At 37.7% G+C, this 19,929-nt stretch overlaps 1 protein-coding gene across 1 annotated transcript in view; it reads right to left on the reverse strand.

Moving 5' to 3' along the window:
• LOC118833614 (retinal dehydrogenase 1-like) overlaps positions 1-19,929 on the reverse strand; it is a 70,093-nt gene that overhangs the window by 30,483 nt on the left and 19,681 nt on the right. The window contains exons 3-7 of the mRNA XM_036740991.1: positions 13,995-14,135; positions 9,837-9,966; positions 6,969-7,030; positions 4,489-4,617; positions 3,699-3,812 (exon numbers count right to left, since the gene is read on the reverse strand). Of these exons, the coding sequence (XP_036596886.1) occupies positions 3,699-3,812; positions 4,489-4,617; positions 6,969-7,030; positions 9,837-9,966; positions 13,995-14,135 (576 nt within the window). The remainder of the gene's footprint in view (positions 1-3,698; positions 3,813-4,488; positions 4,618-6,968; positions 7,031-9,836; positions 9,967-13,994; positions 14,136-19,929) is intronic.

Here is a 19,929-nt window from a genome sequence, read left to right on the forward strand (position 1 = left end):
ATTTTCTCCCACAGACTACAACGGGCAAACTGGAAAGGGGTATTTGGGTAGCCTGTCAAGTAAGTTCAATGATAACTGGGCAATCACTTAAGACAGATAGTGGGCTATGCCTAATTGAATAATGGGAATTTGGCATTACATTTTAGAAAATGCAATGCTCTCACTGATCCTAAAATATTTGCTCCTAAAATTGGCCACCTCTGGCTCATCAACATTCTAAGAAAAATTTAAATAACAAATAATCCAAAGGCCAGTGGAAACACATGAGGTGCATGTAAGTAAGTTGCAGAAGGGCACGTCTGATCAGAAAAGAGGGCAGGCAAGAATGCGAGGTAATGCCTGGACCATCTACTTGGTGCATGAATATCCAAGAGACAACAAAAGGAAAGATTTTAGTGCTTTGAGTAGATTCTCTAAGGAAAACATAGACAAGAAGTGAAAAGGATGACAGGCTATAGAGGTCCTATGATTTGTATCTTTGGAGGTAGTACCACTAATGCATACATTTATAAAAGCATATAACCTCCTGTTATAACTGTTGCAATAAAATACCTGAATAGTTTTTTAGTTTTGCTGAGAAACTTATGCAATTATGTTCAGTAAATCTAGGAATACATCGTGGTTTAGAGTCCATCTGAAATACCCATTTTTCCTGTGCCATACCCATACTTCTTATTTAAGAAGACCAAGATCTTCCTTCCACTAGAAAGTATCTTTTGTTCCTTTTTATTCTCAAAGAGTTTCCAAGGGTTAATTTTTTTATGAAATGGAATTTGGGAAGAAGTCAATGCTCTTCCCCATTCCCTAACGTTTAGGAGTATCTAACTTAAACCAGAATTAGTGGTACATTTCTGGCATCTAAAGATATTAAATTTACTAGACTTAGTAAAAATTATGAAAGGTACAACTGAGGACGAAGGGTTACAACTTTCTTTAATGTGTGTGAGCCAGAATACCATCCTACATCACGGGGTATAAAGTGTCTTCTAAAAAGTGGTATTTGAGTGGCTCAAATGTTTAAACGAGCCCAAATGGTAGACATTCTCAAATGCTGCTGTGCAATATGGCTATCCTTCACTAGTGCTTTCACTATATGAGGCAGTGTTGTTTTGTCCTTCATTTTCAAAGAGGACCAATGATATCACAGGGGATGTGTTGACTTGCGCATGAACTAGATTTAAGTGAGGTAGAGCTGTAATGTCATCAGCCTCGCCTCTCTCTTCCAGAGCCATCAAAGTCCAAGGAAAGATAAAAGTGAAGATTACTGGCAATAGACTGGGATGCAGGGGATGACCTTGGCATCTGATGTCTGACCAAGCTCTAAGGACTCCACAGTCCTTGCTTCATGGTTATTGGAACAAGTTGTTCTCATCCACTCATTCTGCCAGTGGGAAGTCTTTACAAGCTTGGAGTAGAAAGCTCCCTAACTCACCTATGGGTTTGAGATCCCCTGGTCACCCTCAAACTGTTTTAGCCCATCTGCCCAGATAGTTTTACTGGGGTGTGGCTGCTGCTCATTCTACAGCTTCTTGGAGCCCTGGGTGAGAGCTGGGTGCCTGGTTGGACACCAAAGTGGACAAGCAGCCTTGAAAATGGCTCGGCAAGCCCTCACTCCACAAACGCAAGTTTTCCCTGAACACCACATATACTCCACGAGAGGCAGAATGGTCTGGTGAATAGAAAGCTACACTTGGACTCAGGAAGACCTGACTTTACGGCATGGTCATGGGCAGGGCACTCAACTCCTCTGAGCTTCAATTTCCACCTGAGTGAGAGAGGGATGATAACTCCTGAATAGCCGCCTCATAGGGTTGCTGTGAGGCTCAAATGAGAAAAATTTGCATGGTGTTTCATGAATTTTGAAGCACTATGCAAGTCGCGGGTATTGCAAACTACTTACATGACATGGACAAATAGTGTATATTCACCAAAGGCTTTGACATATAAAGCTCTTACAAAAACAAAAGAGGTATAATCATGTTTTAAATGAGTTTAATAAGATCTTTAAATTGCTGTTGTATTTTAAAATTTAAAAATGAAAACACGGCTATAATATATAGATCAAGTATGGTATACACTTGTACTACTGAACTCGCAGAATGTCAGAACATAATGGACCTGGGAGTTTATTTGATCCCACTCCCTTATTTTGTGGCAGAGCAAACTGAAACACAGAGAAGTTATGACTTGCTGAATTTTTTTGCAGTAACTTAATGACAGAAATTGGACTCAAATCCAAGGTTCCTGACTTGAAGGCCTGGGCAACCTTTCATAGGGCTGTTGCAACAAAAGCACTGCATAATCTCTAAAGCATTGTAAACACAAACTACCTTATTAGCCCTGGCATATCATTCACCACAGTTCCTATGAAATGATATTTGAAAAGCAAGAGAGAGCTCATTTCAAACTTCTAAGCTCCAGGCTTGATTTGCTCGTCATCATGGTATCCATCATTATATCATGGTCATATGCATGTGTAACAGCAATGCTGATTGCAGCTGCTGTGGAGGTGTAAGGCCAATAACACCAGCACACAGGAGGGCTGCTAGTACAGGTTCTTTGATCTGCTTTTCTAAGGAAAGCAACTTTAATTAAACATACGTATATCCTTCACTTAGTTCAGGGGAAAAAGCACCCTGAACCTCAGAGCAAATACAAACAGAAATTACAAACAGAGAAAATAACACACATCAACAGACAGGCTTCTGTCTGACCACAGCAACACATACATAGTCACCAGAGAGAGAGAAGCACCAACGTGTGGGTTTTGATGGGGGTGGTTTGCTCCTTAATGGCTACCCAGGATCTTGTCTGGCCAAATCACAGGAAAGCTCTTCCAATGAGTGAGCCCTAAAGCAAAATGCTGACCTACAAGTATATATACACTTCTTCGGGGTCAGAGGGCATCACAACCATGTGACTCAAACTCATGTGACTTAGGCTTTCTTGTGACTTAAGCAGGTCATCAGACTCTTGATTCAATCAAAGACTCTTGATTGAAACAAAGGCGATAATCAATCAAAGATACTTGATTGCCTTAGTGCTAACAAGTATTCCAAAAGAAAAAAACAGTGAGTCCCATTTTGCTTGCCATTACAGCATGCATCATCACTCAGTATCGAATTTTGACTTTGACCCACTTGTAATCACAGTCAGCTCTCTTCTATGTACACATGTGACCCAATCACAGCAACATGTGGAGCCCACCCTGGCCTCTCCAGCTTTGTCAGTTGGTGTGTAGTCACAGAATTCAAGCTTATTTTGATGCTTTTCTATTTATGATAAACACAATAAGGAAAGATAGTTTGGTGGGGATTAGGAGGGTACCAGGCCTCTATTAATCTAACAATAAGCATTTATTAGATGTCTGTTATGCTTCTGACTCTGTGCTAGACACTGAGATTATAAATACAAAAAAACTCCTGCCTTCAAGGAGTTTACATTCTCCCAGACCTACTTCAGTTTCTTGCAAACAGGAAACACTTGATGAATGCCTATTGAATTCAACTATAGAGGGTTGTTTCTCTAAACTATCTCTAAACTGCTTGTCTTGCTTATATGGTACATTTGAAGACCACAGTAAGATACAGATTATTAGACAGGAATGTTATTTGATAAGGAATCTTGACCCTGAAGTAGCTACATTAAGTACAGACCTCTAACCACTGGGGATGGCTTAACACTTTAAATTATCTTACCTCTGTGGACCCTGTGAAGGCCACTTTATCTACATCCATGTGAGAAGAAATGGCTGCTCCTGCTGTGGGTCCATAACCTGGTACAATATTCACTACTCCAGGTGGAAATCCTGCCTAAAAAGAATGAGAGCCACAAACTGATTCTACAGAAGAAGGATCTAATTCAACTACAAGTAGAAAAACACATTGAATAAACGAATAAATGGTAAAAGCATTTATTGAACACTTGTGTGCTAAATACTACATTAAATGCTGGTGATAAAAATATAAAAGGAAGAAATCCCTTGCCCCTCCTTCCAGGAGTTTATATTCTAACAAGGGAGACAACCTATATAGGGGAGTCACTAGTGGCCAGTGAATGGAATTACCGTCAGGTCAGTCACATAAATAGGGAGTGGAAATAATAGCACATTCCACTGATAAGCCCTTTGGTGAAGGGATCTCAAATAAAGCCATGGAAGGGAGGGCGGGAGGGGTTAGGAGAATGGTAGCAGGAGTATACTCTGCAGGGTCTGAAAATGAGGGCATATGCTCCTAGGCATTGAAGAAAAAAATAGTTTTGTTAAACATTCATGGGGGGCAGGGCTAGGAATACAAAGAAAGGCAAAAATACACACTCTGCCTTCAAGGAGATCATATTCCAATGGAGGGGAACATGTAGTAAATATTTTTTAAAAAATTCATTCATTTGACTAAATATGGTCATTTTTAGGGAGGGCGGTACTCTAGTATTTTTTTGCCCTCTACATAGGAGATTGTTAGAGGGTATATCGTGACTTCGCAAACTTACCTCTTTGATTAGTGATGCTGCGTAAAGAGCAGAGAGTGGGGTCTGCTCTGCTGGTTTGACAACCACAGTGTTTCCACAGCAAAGGGCTGGTCCAATTTTCCAAATGAACATAACCAAAGGGAAATTCCACTAGAAAGCAATAAATAAGAACCAATTTCCTTGTTAGCAATGAATGACCTTCTTTGCTAAAGCTGTACACTGATGCCTTACTGGGGCATGGGGCTGACTCTGAGTTTTCAAAGGCTGTACCAGTGGAATAGGGACTTTGGAAAGTTCTATGTAGCTTAAAAAAACACCAACTCTTTGGTCTGGGTCTGGGCATAGGCTATATATCTTTTGAAGACTAGCCTAGTAATTTTTAGAGACGAAGGCTCATCAGAAAAGTACCATATTTCACTGCATAATTATTGCACCTTGTTTTTTCAATCCAAAAATTGGTTTATAACCTTTAATTGTGTAATCGTTACGTGATATAATTCTGTTTGTCATGCCACTTAAAAGGTAAACAGAGCAGCAAAGTATTCACTAGTGGCATATGGATATGCATTTATCTTTCACACACTTTAAGGCGCAAGCCTAGAATTCTCAGCCTCACACGCATTGTCAGTATTCAATTTCAATGTACATTCACAAGTATTATGTGTGTCCTAATCTTGCACCAAAGACAATTTAGTAATAAATGATTTTTAAGTAATACTGGCACGATTTTTTAAAAAGTTTCATATAATGGTCGCACCCTTTAGCAAAAAAATTGGGCATAAAATCTGTGACGATTGTTTGGTGAAACAGGGCAGTCACCAATTGAGAATTTTTTCCCCCAATCAAAGCAACTCATGTAGATTTGTTATAGAGAGGTTATGATTCAGACTAGACCCACACTTATGAAATCATGGATCTGTGATTAGATTTTCCACACATTTCAAATTTCTGAAATCTGAAAGAATAGTTATTGTAGTAGTACAAACTTGATTTTTGCATGCTCTTATTGATTTAAGAATAGTATCAAAAGTAAATCCTAAAATTTAAAATGTGATCTTTTAATAAAATCATCTTGTATAGGATGGGATGGGAGCAGATAGGGTCCTTTTCATTTCTGTCTTTTGAAGTGACTTTTCAGCCTGAAAAAAATAGCATGCTCATGGTCTAAGAACCAAGTCCTCAGTGGGAAATAGATTGTGGATCCACATTATGTTTAAAGACTGAAAAAGCTCTTTGTTCTCAGGAAAATTAGTCATTATTTACAAAATTATCACATTGCCTGGCTAATGTTTTTAGGAATAAGTGGGTCACTAAAAACATCTATCCAGCTGTTAGTGGTTAGTGCTTGCTACATTTGATTTTTAATAATGCATTTTAAAAGTATTCATAAGTGTCATTTTTTTGTCTTTTGCCACAATAAGTGGCATAGAAAATTCATTTCCAAATCTAAAAGATGGATCTAGTTATTTAGATACTATATTTATCATCAAAAGCAGCATGGCATAATGGACAGGAGAACTAGCCTCAGTCAGGAAGTCTTGCCCCTGTCACATGCTAATGGTATGAACCTGGGTAAGTCACTTAACCTTGCATTGCCCCAGGAAACTATCTAAAAGAGTTGCTGAGGAGATGCTTTTCCTTCTGCATAGATGAAGTCCAATGAAACTCTAGATTTTGGTCCAAAAATGTAAGTTATCTCACTGGCATATTGGAAAATGCCAACAATAAATCATTTCTGTAGTTGGTATTCAAGGAAATCACAGCAAGGATGACTCTTGCTTTAGAAACAGAGAGAGACATTACCATTTGCTTATAAATAAAATTAGAGTGTCATAATTTTAAGTCTGGAGAAGGATACACTGTGCTTTAAGATTGTACACCAAAATACTACTGGCAGCAGTTTTAAAAATGTTGATACTTCAAAGGATTTTTGATCCAATTGGTGGGGGTATTTCCATCTACACCCAATCATCCCATATGACTTGTGCATGTTATACTTTAGAAAATTCCTTTTAGAATTTTCACAGCCTGGAGATGGGGCTTCTCAGCAATTAGAGATTTCTAGTCGGCAGTTCAAAAAAGGTGTTGAGCAATGGGGTGTGTTTTATTACAACGAAAGTCTCTCTTTATTCCATGCTAGAAAAAAATAGAACTTACGAACCTGTATCATACTACAAAGGGACCTAATAAAAAGCAATAAAAAAGAAAATCCATCTTTAAATTGGGTAAAACGCCTCATGACTTTAATGAGGATATCTGATTCATTGACAATGCAACATTAGAAAATACTCCTGGGTCCTAAATGGGCAAGAATTCCTAGTTTACAAATAGGAAGTCATTTATCCACTGGGGGAATAAGGCTTCACTATGACTTACTGTCCAATACATCCACAACTTTTGCATTTAGTACAATTTTAAATGTAATTTTTATGGGACAAAAAGCCCACGGTTGATCCTTTAATCTGAGAATTTCTGAAGTCTTACATGTCGAGGCAACTTACAGGAATGATCTGGCCACAAACACCAACAGGTTCATGTCTTGTATACGAGAAATACTTTCCATCTAAAACAAACAAAAGCACGGTAAACTCAAAGATGCACTTAAAACAACCATAATGAATAAAGCCAACTATTAAGTATATATAAAATGGAGATTCATGACAAAGTATAATATCTCTGACTTTAGGCCAAATCAACTACCTTGATGAGTGAGTATTAGATATGATCTAAAGTGATGTAGTCCTACTCGTCAAGTATTACAAACTGTATTTGCAAATATTTCCAGAAAACAAATGGCACAATGGCAAGGAATGGAGTGGTGATAGGGAGATGTAGGTGTAGCAATTTAGATTTGAAGATCTTTCCCATCCATTAATAGGCCATGTGACCTGCTTATGTCACAGGAAGCTTGAGTTACATGTGGTGGGAAGAGCTTTCTGACAGGAAAAGGAAGTTATATCACAGGAAATGCTGAGAGAGAGAGAGAGAGAGAGAGAGAGAGAGAGAGAGAGAGAGAGAAAGATGTTATGGCTGCTAACAGCAGCCCTGGTGATTGTTAGAACTAAACAGTCTGACTTAGCTGTATTTATATTTGGCGAAGACCCCAGCAGGGGGGTTGGAGAGGTTTGGGGATGGCAAGGCTCTAGGCTGTGATACAGTGTTTTAAGTTCCTTGATGTTATGATAAAGTGGGCTGCCTGGCTATGGGAGCTGAACATTTGGTTGTGGGATATGATTTTCTGGTGTCTGAATAAATGTTATACTTCTTTTACCTTCTTTATGGAGAGTCTCTCATCCCTTGTGATATAGAAATACATAGGCTTATTGATGATAATAGTTGATGTTGTGTTTATTGCCTTACTGATACAGTAGGGAAAGCAACAAAAAATATTGTTCTGCGCCTTTAGTATGCCAAGATTTAATAGCAAAATAGAAATCAGGATTTCTATAAAATACAGACTCCATTCTCTTTGCTGGGGGTATAACCTCCCTCAGTGATCTGTCCCAAATGTTTTTTTTTAAGTAACAACAAACAAAAACCCCAAGAAACCTCAAATATCTCTTCTAATACTTCCCTTTCTTTCCTCAGTCCCATTAAAGACAATTGGTTTATGTCTGATTTTAACTTCATTTCACACACTTAAAGATTTAATTTGGTCTTTCCTGCTAAATTTTGTTTAAACTTTCACAGATTCTAGATTCTACAGAAACATGGTGGCTATTAAAAGACAGGACTGCATCCTATTTCCTCTTTGTATTCCACCAGAACCTAGTTAAGTACTTTACATGTTTGTTGTTGTTCAGTTATGTCCAACTCTTCATAATCTCATGGACCATAGCCAGGGCTTCTTCCATCCTCCACTATCTTCCATGGTCTGTCCAAGCTCATTTTTGTTGCTTCAATGACACTCTCTATCCATCTCATTCTCTACTGTCTCCTTCTCCTTTTGCCTTCAATTTTTCTGAACATCAGGATCTTTTTCAATGTGTCCTATCTTCTAAACTCAAGTATTTAACCTTCAGTTTCAGTATTTGTCCTTCCGATGAATAATCTGAATTAATTTAAGTATTTTACAGATAGTAGGTGCTTAATAAATTCTTGTTGTATTTTAATACCCATTCATCAATTTCTTTGGGTACATTTCATTCCTTCTCTTAATCAATCTAGAAATTCGAGTCTCAAAAAGAGAGATATGACTATGCCTCGCTGTTTTCTTACTCTGTTGTTTTAATTTCCCATGACCTTCCCAATGCCCACCTCATTTCTGTGGTTCATTTTTGCTTGGCATTTTTACTGGTTTTCAGGTAGTTGCAGTGTCATTGAGGTTGTTTAAATCCTTGGAGAAACTTAAGGATCATCTCCATGAAATCTTCAACTACTGGGTTCATTAAATTGGAGAGTGAGAAAGTAGACCATGGCTAAAGGACAATTTTCCTCCAAGTTCTCATAGAACCAGTTAGGTTTTAGATGTATAGTTGGTTTATCTCCCAACTTTTCTGGTCAAACTCTGTTTCCCTTAAAACCAATAAATATAATTTATACCAGTGTGTCATTTTGAGCTCTTCTGCTCTGGAGTTAAGTTGAACCAAATTCCAATGGCATTTCAAGTTCTCCAAATTTTTAACTGTTTATCTTTCCATGAAGTTACTTGCACAGCCCATTAAAAATATATAGAATACATTACATATATATTAGATATGTATTTTGCATATTATATATGCACACATCCATGTGTATATATGTATGTATGTATACAAGTATATGCATATGCGTGTGTGTGTGTGTGTGTGTGTGTGTGTGTGTGTGTGTATATATAATATTGAGAGAGAGAGACAGAGAGAGAGAGAGAGAGAGAGAGAATTCCTTAACATAGTTAAACTTGGCCACAGACTCATCTTCATCTTTCTTTGAGTTAACAAGCTTCTATGAGAACTTAAATCATCAGTACAAAGCAAGACTAGGGGTAAATGATTGTGCTGGTATGTGACTGGAGCATGGAAAGAATCCTAGCTAATTACCTGATACCTGAGCAAAACTTACCACTGCAGATAAAAGAAAAAAAGAGGTAAAATGTCAAGCATCAGTTTAACAAGTTTGACCCGTGGGGGAAGAGAGTATAAATTTTACTCTACTCAATAATTAGATCGATTGAAGGATATCCAATAGTCATTAAAATATTTCTAAGCCTGTTATTGATATATTTTTGCTGAATCTGTAATTAAAGGGGAGATGATAAATATTAGCAGACCCTAGCACCCTCCAAAGTGAAATTTTTTCATTACCTAATAAAGTAATTTTAGTATAAAGTACTTCCTTGTAGCTAGATATCTTCGATCTTTATTTTTTTTTAAGAGCTCACATTTACTTACCTATTGGGATTGTACGACCCTGGATCTTATCTGCCCAGCTTGCAAAGTAGCGTAAAGTCTTCACACAACCACCTAAATCCATCAGATATGCATTGGAAAAGACTTTTCCACCATTCACAGATTCTATTGTCTGGGGAAAAAAAAAGATTAAACTCAAACTGAGCTCAATATATTTGTCTTGAATTTAAAAGAAAATGTTACACTATTACTTATTTAGTTAACAATCTTACTCTAATATAAAGACAGTATGGAATCACAGATAAGAGTCACAGACTTGAAATTAGGAAGATCTGGCTTCAAATTTTACCTCTGATACTTAATGTCTGTGTACTCTGAGTAAGCAAATCATTCTGTGTATGCTTTGACAACTCCCTAGATTTATCTACTGGGTACACTGCAATATTTGGGATGGAGAGAATTAGTATACCAGAGCCCCTCACACTGATGAAATCATAAATCCTTGTTGTACTAACTCTAGCAAACGTACTTTTCAGGGTTTAAGTTAACAGTCTCAAAAATGTACTGAACCAAATGAATCATCTGGCTTTCTGTCTGATTTCCTTTAGGTAGATCATGAGTTTTTAATCTTTTGTTGTGTATGTCATAGACCCCTTTGGCAGTCTGGTGAAGTCCATAGATCACTTCTCAGAATGTTTATTAAATGTGTACAATAAAACACAAGACTACAAAGGAAACTCCTTATACTAAAATATAATTGTCAAAATATTTTTATAAGAGTTCATGGATACCAGGTTAAGAAACCCTGATGCAGATGATCATTGACTATTCACAGGCTGAAAATGGAACACATGGAAAGGAGTAGTATCAGTCAAGTCTGAGAGAGTGTTCCTTGTTGCTATTTATTCAGGAAGCTGTAGTTAATACTGAAAGTGGGTATTTATATAGTGCTCTAAATTCTATGTACTAATTTCACATCATTTCAATGGATCTCCTATCATCTGAACTTCACAACACTGACTGGTAGGTGAGGCAAGTAGAATTATTCTGTTATTTCTTAATATGTGTGTGTGTGTGTGTGTGTAGAATTAAGGCTTTTTTTTCCTGCTAATACCAGAACAGTGTCTTGTACATACTAAGAGCTTTTATACATGATTGTTGGATTGAATTAAGTCAAGCCTCATTTTGCCCTGAGGAGAGGAGTCAATGGGTATGTTCCTGACCCACAATTTATGCACATCTATGGTTTCTTCATCTGTTAAATGAAGGAGCTAAACTCCCCCAGGGAGTCTTCTAAAACTTTTCATGCTATATTTCTAGGAATTATATCGATTTGGTTTTTGGGTCATGCTACCTGCCAAAACATTATGTACTGAAATATTAAGTACCAGGTGTCCCAAAAGTCTTAGTGCAGTTTTCAACTTTAACAGAATTTAAAGCTTAAAAGTGCACTGATATTTTTGGGACACCCTGCATATCCTAATAGATAAAATATATATGTATGAATTATATGAGTATTAAAACTTATATTTACATTATGACTTTAAATGGAACATATTCTATATATCTGATATAAAATGTGTTACATACATATTCATATTTATTGAATTATTCCTTAACCAGTACTAAGGACAGAACTATTTACCAGAGACTTTGCTATTTACATAATGCTGTGGTGCCAAGCACAAAGTCAGGAAGACCCAAGTTCAAATTCAGCCTCAGACACCTACTAGCTATACGACCCTGGGGAAGTCACTTAATTCCGTTTGCCTCACTTTCTTCATCTGTAAAGTGAGCTAGAGAAGGAAATGGCAAAGCATTCCAGCATCTTTGTGACCCAAGCTGGTCAGACACAACTGAAACGAATGAACAGCAAACAACAGCAATTGAACATGGATGGTGGGATCTTACACTCATTGGTTGGGTGTGGAAAGAACACTGCATTTGGAATTGAGGCCTGGGTTAATCCTGACTCTGCCACTTACTAGTTGAGGGGTCTTAGACTGGTCATTTTACTCTGTCTCTTCATCTGTAAGTTGAGGGTGTTTGACTACTTGGGTTTCTAACATCCCTTCCAGGATGAAAATGTGATGATGGTATAAACCTTGAATAAGCCACACATTTCTTTATCTGTAAAATCGAGATCGTTATCTCTCTCTATAGACTTCCCAGGTTTGTTGGAAGGAAAGTAAATAACTGGTGAAGATACTGTCTAAGAGTTGAATTGGCTAAATTTGGATTTGGATCATAATTTAAAATGTAGAAGTGATAGGCTCTTGGCCAGGGTTGGAGTTCACATAAAAAAGGTTGGTAAGAATGAGTTTGCCCGGAGACTCACAAATCTAAACAAAGCAGACTTTTGGCTGAAAACAAAAGGAGAAAGAAAGAAATGGGGGGAAAAACATCTGGCAAGCTTGGTACTATATAGAGTAGCCACAGCACTGAAAGAATTATGGAAGTAGGTGTCCAAAAACTCAAAGGAGCAACAAGTAGAGGGTAACAAAACCCACCACCTCAGCTAGCTATGTACTAATGTACAAAATATAAGTGACAGTCAAAGTGAATGGGAGACTTGAGAAGAACAGGTATGTTACTGGAATATAAATCTACAAGGGAAAACCTTATTCCAAGGAAATTAGATGGGTAAAAGGGGGCAAGGAGTACTGTATATTAAGAAGATAGACGTCTAACAGTAATGATAATTATATAGAATCTCCATATCACCTACTACGCGCCAGGTACTATGCGAAGCCCTTTACAAATCTTGTAATATTTGCTCCTCACAACAACCCTGGGAGGGAGCTGTTATTATGATCCTCATTTTATGGGTGAGGAAGCTGAGATAAACAGAAGTTAAGTGACTTGCCCAAGGTCACACAGCTATTAAGTGTTTGAAATGGTATCGGAGCTCAGGTCATCCTGACTCCAAGCCCAGCTTCACCACCTAGCTGAGCGTGGGGTAAGCATAACAGAAAGAACATTGGTGAAGATCAGCAAAAGCAGAAGCAATATTGTCAGTCAATCAGATGTGAAAACTGTAGCTAGACAGTAGTTCTTCTTGGAAAAAAAAATCTGGAAGTTTCACTGTGCTGAATATTTAATCTCTATATGATATCTAGGCAGCTAGGTGGTGCAGCGGATAGAACACTGGCCCCAGAATCAGAAAAACCTGAGTTCAAATTCAGCTTCAGACACTTACTAGTTGTTAATGCTGCCTGCCTTAGTTTCCTCAACTACAAAAAGGGGATGATAATAGTACCTATGTACCAAGGTTGTTGTGAGGATCTGAAGGGGTAATATGTGTCACGCACTCAGCACAGCACCTGTGCTAAATAATAATTCCTTTCCCCTTCCCCGGATATGTCAGCCAAAAAGGTATTTCAAATTTTTGAAGACCACCCTCGTGGAAAAGGGATTCGACTTTATCTGATTGTAGGAGCAAGTGGAGGAAATTATAAAGAGGCAAATTTTGACTTGACATAAGGAAAGAATTCATAATGATGAGAGCTATCCAAGCATGCAGTGCTTGGAAGTAGTGGCTTCCCTTTATTAGAGGTCTTTAAACAAAGATTAGAGGACACTTTGGGGACAAGCTCTAGATGGGTGGAACTAGATGCTCCCCGGACCCTTTCCAGCTCTAAGTCTCCAAGATTCTGTGAGAGTGTTTTGCAATTCTTTAAAAGTGCTACAAAACAGCGAGATGTTTTTGAGAGGCAGTAGGGGATCCTGGATAAGAGAACTGGTCTGAAAGAATTAGATGTGAGGTCTAACTCTCCTATTGTTGTCGTCTGTCCTCTGTTCTCGAAGAGTACCATGACATTAGGAAGATGATGGCATGACTCGCAAGCGAACTGGATTTAAGTGAGGGAGGGCTGTGCAAAGTCACCAGCCTCACTTTGGAGCCATCTGGGTCCAGTGGCAAGATATAAATCAGGACTGCTGATGGCCCCGATGCATAAACAAGCAAAGAAAACAACCAAACCTCTGGCTATGTGATTGGTCTGCAAGAATTGGATTTGAGGCCTAACCCTTAGGAGACAGAAGTAAAACAGCTTGTAAAGGAATTCCTTAAAACTCTGAAGAGTTGGATTTATTTTTTTTTTGAGGACATGAACTCATCATTGCAAACAAAACCAACTCATAACAAAGAATAAAACTGAGGCCTCTACCAATCCCTCACTTCATCTGGTGCATACTTACTGCCAATAGCAGACGATCTCTTTCAATTAAGTCAGCCAGTTTGTTCAGGAGCCGTCCTCTCTCTGAAGCATCCATTGTCCGCCATGGGGAGCCAATCTGAAAAGCCTCCCTTGCTGCTTTCACTGCCTTGTCCACATCCTCCTAAAAAAACAAAGAAAGCTAAATTCAGAAGAAGGATACTTCAAGCAATATTTCCCAAACTAATTTCAACACTGAATACTTTGGGGATCAAAATATACTGGCAGAACTCATACTCATTGGCTTAAAGTTATGAAATACTCCTGCAAAAAAGAAGACGGGGAAATTACATTAAAAAAGAGAAGGAATTATGGCTATTTTCATTTTTCCAAATTTTTATCCAATTAAAGTATTTTATAGATGCCCTTTTAAAACATAACTATCTTATTTTCACATGGAAAAATTGCACATGCCCAAATCTAACAGGCTGAAAAGGCAGAGTGTACTTTGAAGAGCATGTAGACCCACCCCCTCATTTTTCACAGGAGGAAACTGGAAAGCCTAGAGAATTGAACTGATTTGCTCAAGGCCACATACGTGACACAAACAGGGTTTGAACCCAAATCTTCTGAGTAAACTCAATACTCTTTTCACTCCACCAGGCTATCTTTTTTACTCCAAACACTTTTCTTTTGATAAATCCATTGTTTAACAATGAGTATTTTAGAGAGGAAAATAGTTGACCTTGTCATTTTTCTTATAGAACTACTATTCATGCAACATATGATAGTAGGTTTTCCTAGAGCACTGAGAAACGCCTCACTAAAGAGAACATTATAGAGGACACTGGATCTGGAATCCAGAAGATTGGAATTCAAATCCAGCTTCACTCACTAACTGTATGACTGTGGCCAAGTCACCTAACTTCTCTGGGCTTCCATTTTCTTTTGTGTAAAAAACAGGGGTTAGTACACAGTAACAGCAACATTGTGCAATGACCAACTATGACAGACTTAGCTCTTCTCGGCAATGCAATGATCTAAACAATTCCAAAAGACTCATCATGGAAAATGCCATCCATCTCCAGAGAAAGAACTGTGGAGTCTGAATGCATAGAGAAGTATACTTTTTTTTCTTTCTTATGGTTTTTGCCTTTAGTTCTGACTCTTCTTTCACAACGTGACTAATGTGGAAAGATGTTAAATATGATTGTACATATATAGCCTATATCAGATTGCCTGCCATGTGGGGAAGGGGAGGAAAGGGGGAGAGGGAAAATTTTAAAATTCAAAATCTTATAAAAATGAATGTTGAAAACTAAAAATAAATAATTAAAAAACCCAAAACAGAAACAAACAAAGAGTCCATGACACCTTCCACATCAACATGTGCTCCAGTGGACTGAACACTGAGTATGAATCCTAGCTCTGCTACTTACTACCTCTGCAATATTAAAAAGCAAGAAAGACACACACACACACACACACACACACACACACACACCCCCAAACCCCACCAGATAGGGGTTAGACTCATAGATAGGTCCGTTCCATTTCTAAAGTATGATCCTGTGAATAACGGTTGCCGTATTTTTCGGCTATTTCCCAACTGAAATTCATTCACCAGGACCTCACTCAAGTCCGACACCTTCCACGGGATTTTCCTTAATTTCTACAAGCCTTTATAGAGAATAACTATTGACGTACTAAAAAGAATATTGAACCTGGACTCAGGAAACACAATCTAAAATTCCAGTTTCAGTGCTATCGATGAGCCATTTAAAATCTGTGAAACTTAATTTCCTCAATCTGTAAGATGAAGATAATGTCATCTTATATTTCTTTACGGGGCTATTGTGACAGTCACTTTTTGAACTCCAAGATACCATATAAAAACAGGTTATTATTTTGTTAATTTTTTTCTTTTAGCAATTTTGTTATCATTTATTTTTCTGTCACTTAGATTTCTCATATCCCTCCTTTCCTTTCCTGAAACAGATTAACTTTCCTTATAACAAACAATTAGGAAAAAAAGAGGAAAAGAAATAAAATTTAGCAAAGTTTGAATTGATCACAAGGCATCAAAAAATTGACAGATACAATGTTCCACTCCTTCTGCAAACCTTTGGAAAGGACTAGAGGTAGGTGTCTTGTTCTTTGTAATTTCACAACATTTACTTCCTCACTGTTATATGGTGGTTGTTCTTTTCCATTTTCATTACTGTTGTTATTGTATATGTTATTTTCCTGGCTCTGTATATTTCATTTCACATCAGTTCATTTTTCTTTCCTTGTGTCAACTGCATTCATCGAATTCATTGTTTCTTACAGCACAGTAATATACTATTGTGTTCATACACTGCAATCTGTTTGGGGTGGGGAACCTGCAGCCTTGAGGCCACTTGTGGCCCTCTAGGTCCTTGGGTGCAGCCTTTTGACTGAGTCCAAGTTTTACAGAACCAATTCTTTTCTTAAGGGAATTTGTTCTGCGAAGTTTGGATTCAGTCAAAGGGCTGTACTTAAAGACCTAGAGGGCCACATGTGGCCTCGAGGTCACAAGTTTCCCACCCCTGAAACCATTCTCCAGCAACGGGCCTCTCCTTTGCTTCTACTTCTTTGCTACCACAGAAAGTACTACTCTATTTTCTCCTATATTGCCACACACACCTTCACTTTTTTCCCTGTCAGTTGTATCCTTGGGATATATGCCTAACAGAGGAACCTTGATATCAAAGGGTATGGACCTTTTGGTCACACTTTTACATAATACCAAATTTCTTTCCAGGAATAGTTGTTCCAAGTTGCCCTACCAATGACACATTAGTGCCTCTGTCCTTTTCATACCTTTCCCAATATTGACTATTCTCATCTTTGCCAATTTTCTGGGCACGAAGTGAAAATGGAAGGTTGCTTTGATGTGCGTTTCTCTTTTGGAGCATTTACTCATACAGTTCTGATAATAGTTTGTAATTCTATTATTTTAATAGCTTTAATAATAGTTTATAATTCTTTCGAGAACTATCTGTTCATATCTTTTGAACATTTACCTATTTAGGACTTTCTTTTAGTCATATATTTGTTATCTGTTACAGACTAAATATAGATTAAATAAATATAGTTTATGAATAATATAGATTAAATGTCAAACTCTTCAATTAGAAATATCCAATATAAATGTTTTCCAATTAGAATACTTCTCTTTTATTCTGGATACATTAATATTGTGTAAAAGCATTGCAATTTCATGTAACCAAAATTATCTATTTGATTATTAATTATCTCTTTTTTTTTGCTAAAAATGCATCTCCTAAATCAGAAGTGTGGAAGGTACACGACCTGCCTCTCTTAGGTTTTATGGTAGAATCTCATTTTTGTTGTTACTGCTGCTGCTGAAGTGGTATTTCCCTAAACGTTTGCACCACTTAAGTCTACATGATATGACTTGGTACCCAATTATATGCTGTCTACTGTTCTTTGCTATTGCTAATCTTGTCTTACCAAGATTTAAACTCATAGAGGTTGCGTACCACTTCTTATTTTTTCCCTTTGCTTCCCCACGTTATAACTAGAACATGGCTGTGTGTGTGAGTGTGTGTAAAAAGAGAGAGAGATACCCTCAGACATAGAGGAAGAGGAGATAGAGGAGTTCTCAAATATATACTTGTTAGATGACCTTCCTCAAATATATACTTGGTTGGATGACCCTGCATTCAACATTGAAGGTCCAACCATCCAACTTCCCAGAATCACCAGCATTTGTTGTCATAGTTTTATGCTGTTTGTTGCACTTGTCATAAATTGTCTTTGACAAAGATACAAGGGTACTCCTCCACTCTGCCTCGTATAATCTCTAGTTTTCTTTGAGGCTCAGTTCAGAGGCCAGCTCTTACCTGAGCTCTTTTCTGAAATCATCCTCCTCATCCCTCTAATTATTAACTTACGCTGTCTGTGTACCTGTTAAACTCCCCAATAGACTGTAATCCCCTTGAGGACAGGGAATGTTTCATTTTAGTCTTTGTACTCCCAAAGTATTGTTTCTGCAGTAGTTACTTAATGAATGTTTAACTGAACTAGCAAGTAACTTCAGCATAATTCACTGGTAAGATTTTCAGGGCAAATGTAAAATGTTTCTTTATGTTAAGCAACTGTTCCATACTCTGCTGACTAACATACAATTGACATTTACAGTAAGACATAATTTGGCATCCACAGAGAGACATTAAAAACAGAAATTGAATGTAGGGCCGATGGGCAAGCAGTACATAAGAAGATAAAACTTAATCACTATGGCCTATTATATGGAGATGGCGCTTTATTTCATACATTCTGTTCCCTTCCTAAGTTAAATAAAAGAAGTCTGACCCTGCTGCTTTGAAATAAAGCAAATCACCAGGAATGGGAAGGCTGTCTGCATGCTATCAGGAGAACACAACTTACACATTATATACTGACTGCCCTGTATTTAAACAGATCTGTGTGGTGCAATTTTCATATGTGTGCTTCTGTTCAGTGTTCAGCCCATGGTTTTATCCATATATGGGTAACTATAGACATTCTGGCCTCCCAAAGAGAGGCCACGTAGCCAAATGGATACAGAATTGACCAGAAATCAGGTGATTTGTATTTTTTTATTTCTCGACTACATCAGGCCTCCCATCACTTATGTTTAAAAAGGCTTTGAGAACCTGAATGTATCTACCTCGCAAGATACAGTACCGTAATGGATTGCTTGACTTCTAATGCTAAAACAAAATACAAAAACAAAACAAACAAAAACCTCAAACCCTATCTTGGTGCCATGACTTTAGGAACATACCTCCCATGGACGCACATCTCAGGTACATCTTCCTCTTACGGTAATTCCTCGTGATAGCATCATATGCTTCATTCAGGTCTGTTGGGTAAAACAAATTTCTTCGCCCCTTTCTTTGCATTTCCACAACTGTGACCTTTTTACTACCTTCTCTGACTACTTGATCCCATAGTGATCTTTCGCTTCTCTTAACTCCTATGAGACTTAAGCACAGCAGTACAGATATTTAGCTCCTAATTGTTCACTAATTATGCATTTGTGCCATCTCCTCAGATTAAAAATTTTTTGAAGACAATAAGAATGTCTTGCACATTGTTTATATCCTTTCTGTCACCTTTACTCAAGTGCATCTTTAAGGTTTGCAAAGTACTGTAATATGTTATTTCCCTGAATCCTCACAACAACTCCATGAGGTAAGTACTAATATTAATCTTATTTTTTATATCAGGGCACTGAGTTCTGATGTAAGTGACTTGCCTAGGGTCATGCAGCTACTAAGTTTTCTAAGGCAAGATTTGATCTCCAGTCTTCCTGACTTATAGTAAGGAATTCCTCATTATAGAATGGAGCTGACTTGGTCTGAAGGCTGTGTCAAGACAGCACAAGATCAAGCACAAGATGACCCATCATCATAACTGAATCAAGGCATAAAGGAAAAGAGAGATAAGGACTATATAAAGAACTGTGAACTTCTATCACATACAGTGTTTTCCTTTTAATGTATACATAAACTTAACCAGGAAGTAATAAATTATTTTTCTATGCTTTCTCTACCTCCCTTTAATTCCTCTGCAACTTTTAAAACACTTTACTGATGCTCCCCCCTCATATATTTTATTTCTTGCCAAACCATATCCCTGCCCTGCCTAGATGCTCTAATAACAAGTATATATAGTCAAGGGAAAGCAATCAAAATGTTTACCATATTTAAGGATGCACGTATGGTTCTATGGCTCTAATCAATCCCGTCTCTACCAAGAGGTAGCAAATATGTTTCACCATCACATTTTGGAAATCAAAGTTCTGAATTCTTTCTGAGTTGCTTCCCCTACCACTATAGTGGTCAGTGCAGACATTGTTCTCCTGGTCCAAATCTTACCATGTTTTTCGTAATCTGTCACATTCATTGTCTCTTCTACCACATCATGGCAGAGACGTGACAACG

Source organism: Trichosurus vulpecula, chromosome 1 (genome assembly GCF_011100635.1).
Source record: "Trichosurus vulpecula isolate mTriVul1 chromosome 1, mTriVul1.pri, whole genome shotgun sequence".
NCBI classification, from domain to species: Eukaryota; Metazoa; Chordata; class Mammalia; order Diprotodontia; family Phalangeridae; genus Trichosurus; species Trichosurus vulpecula.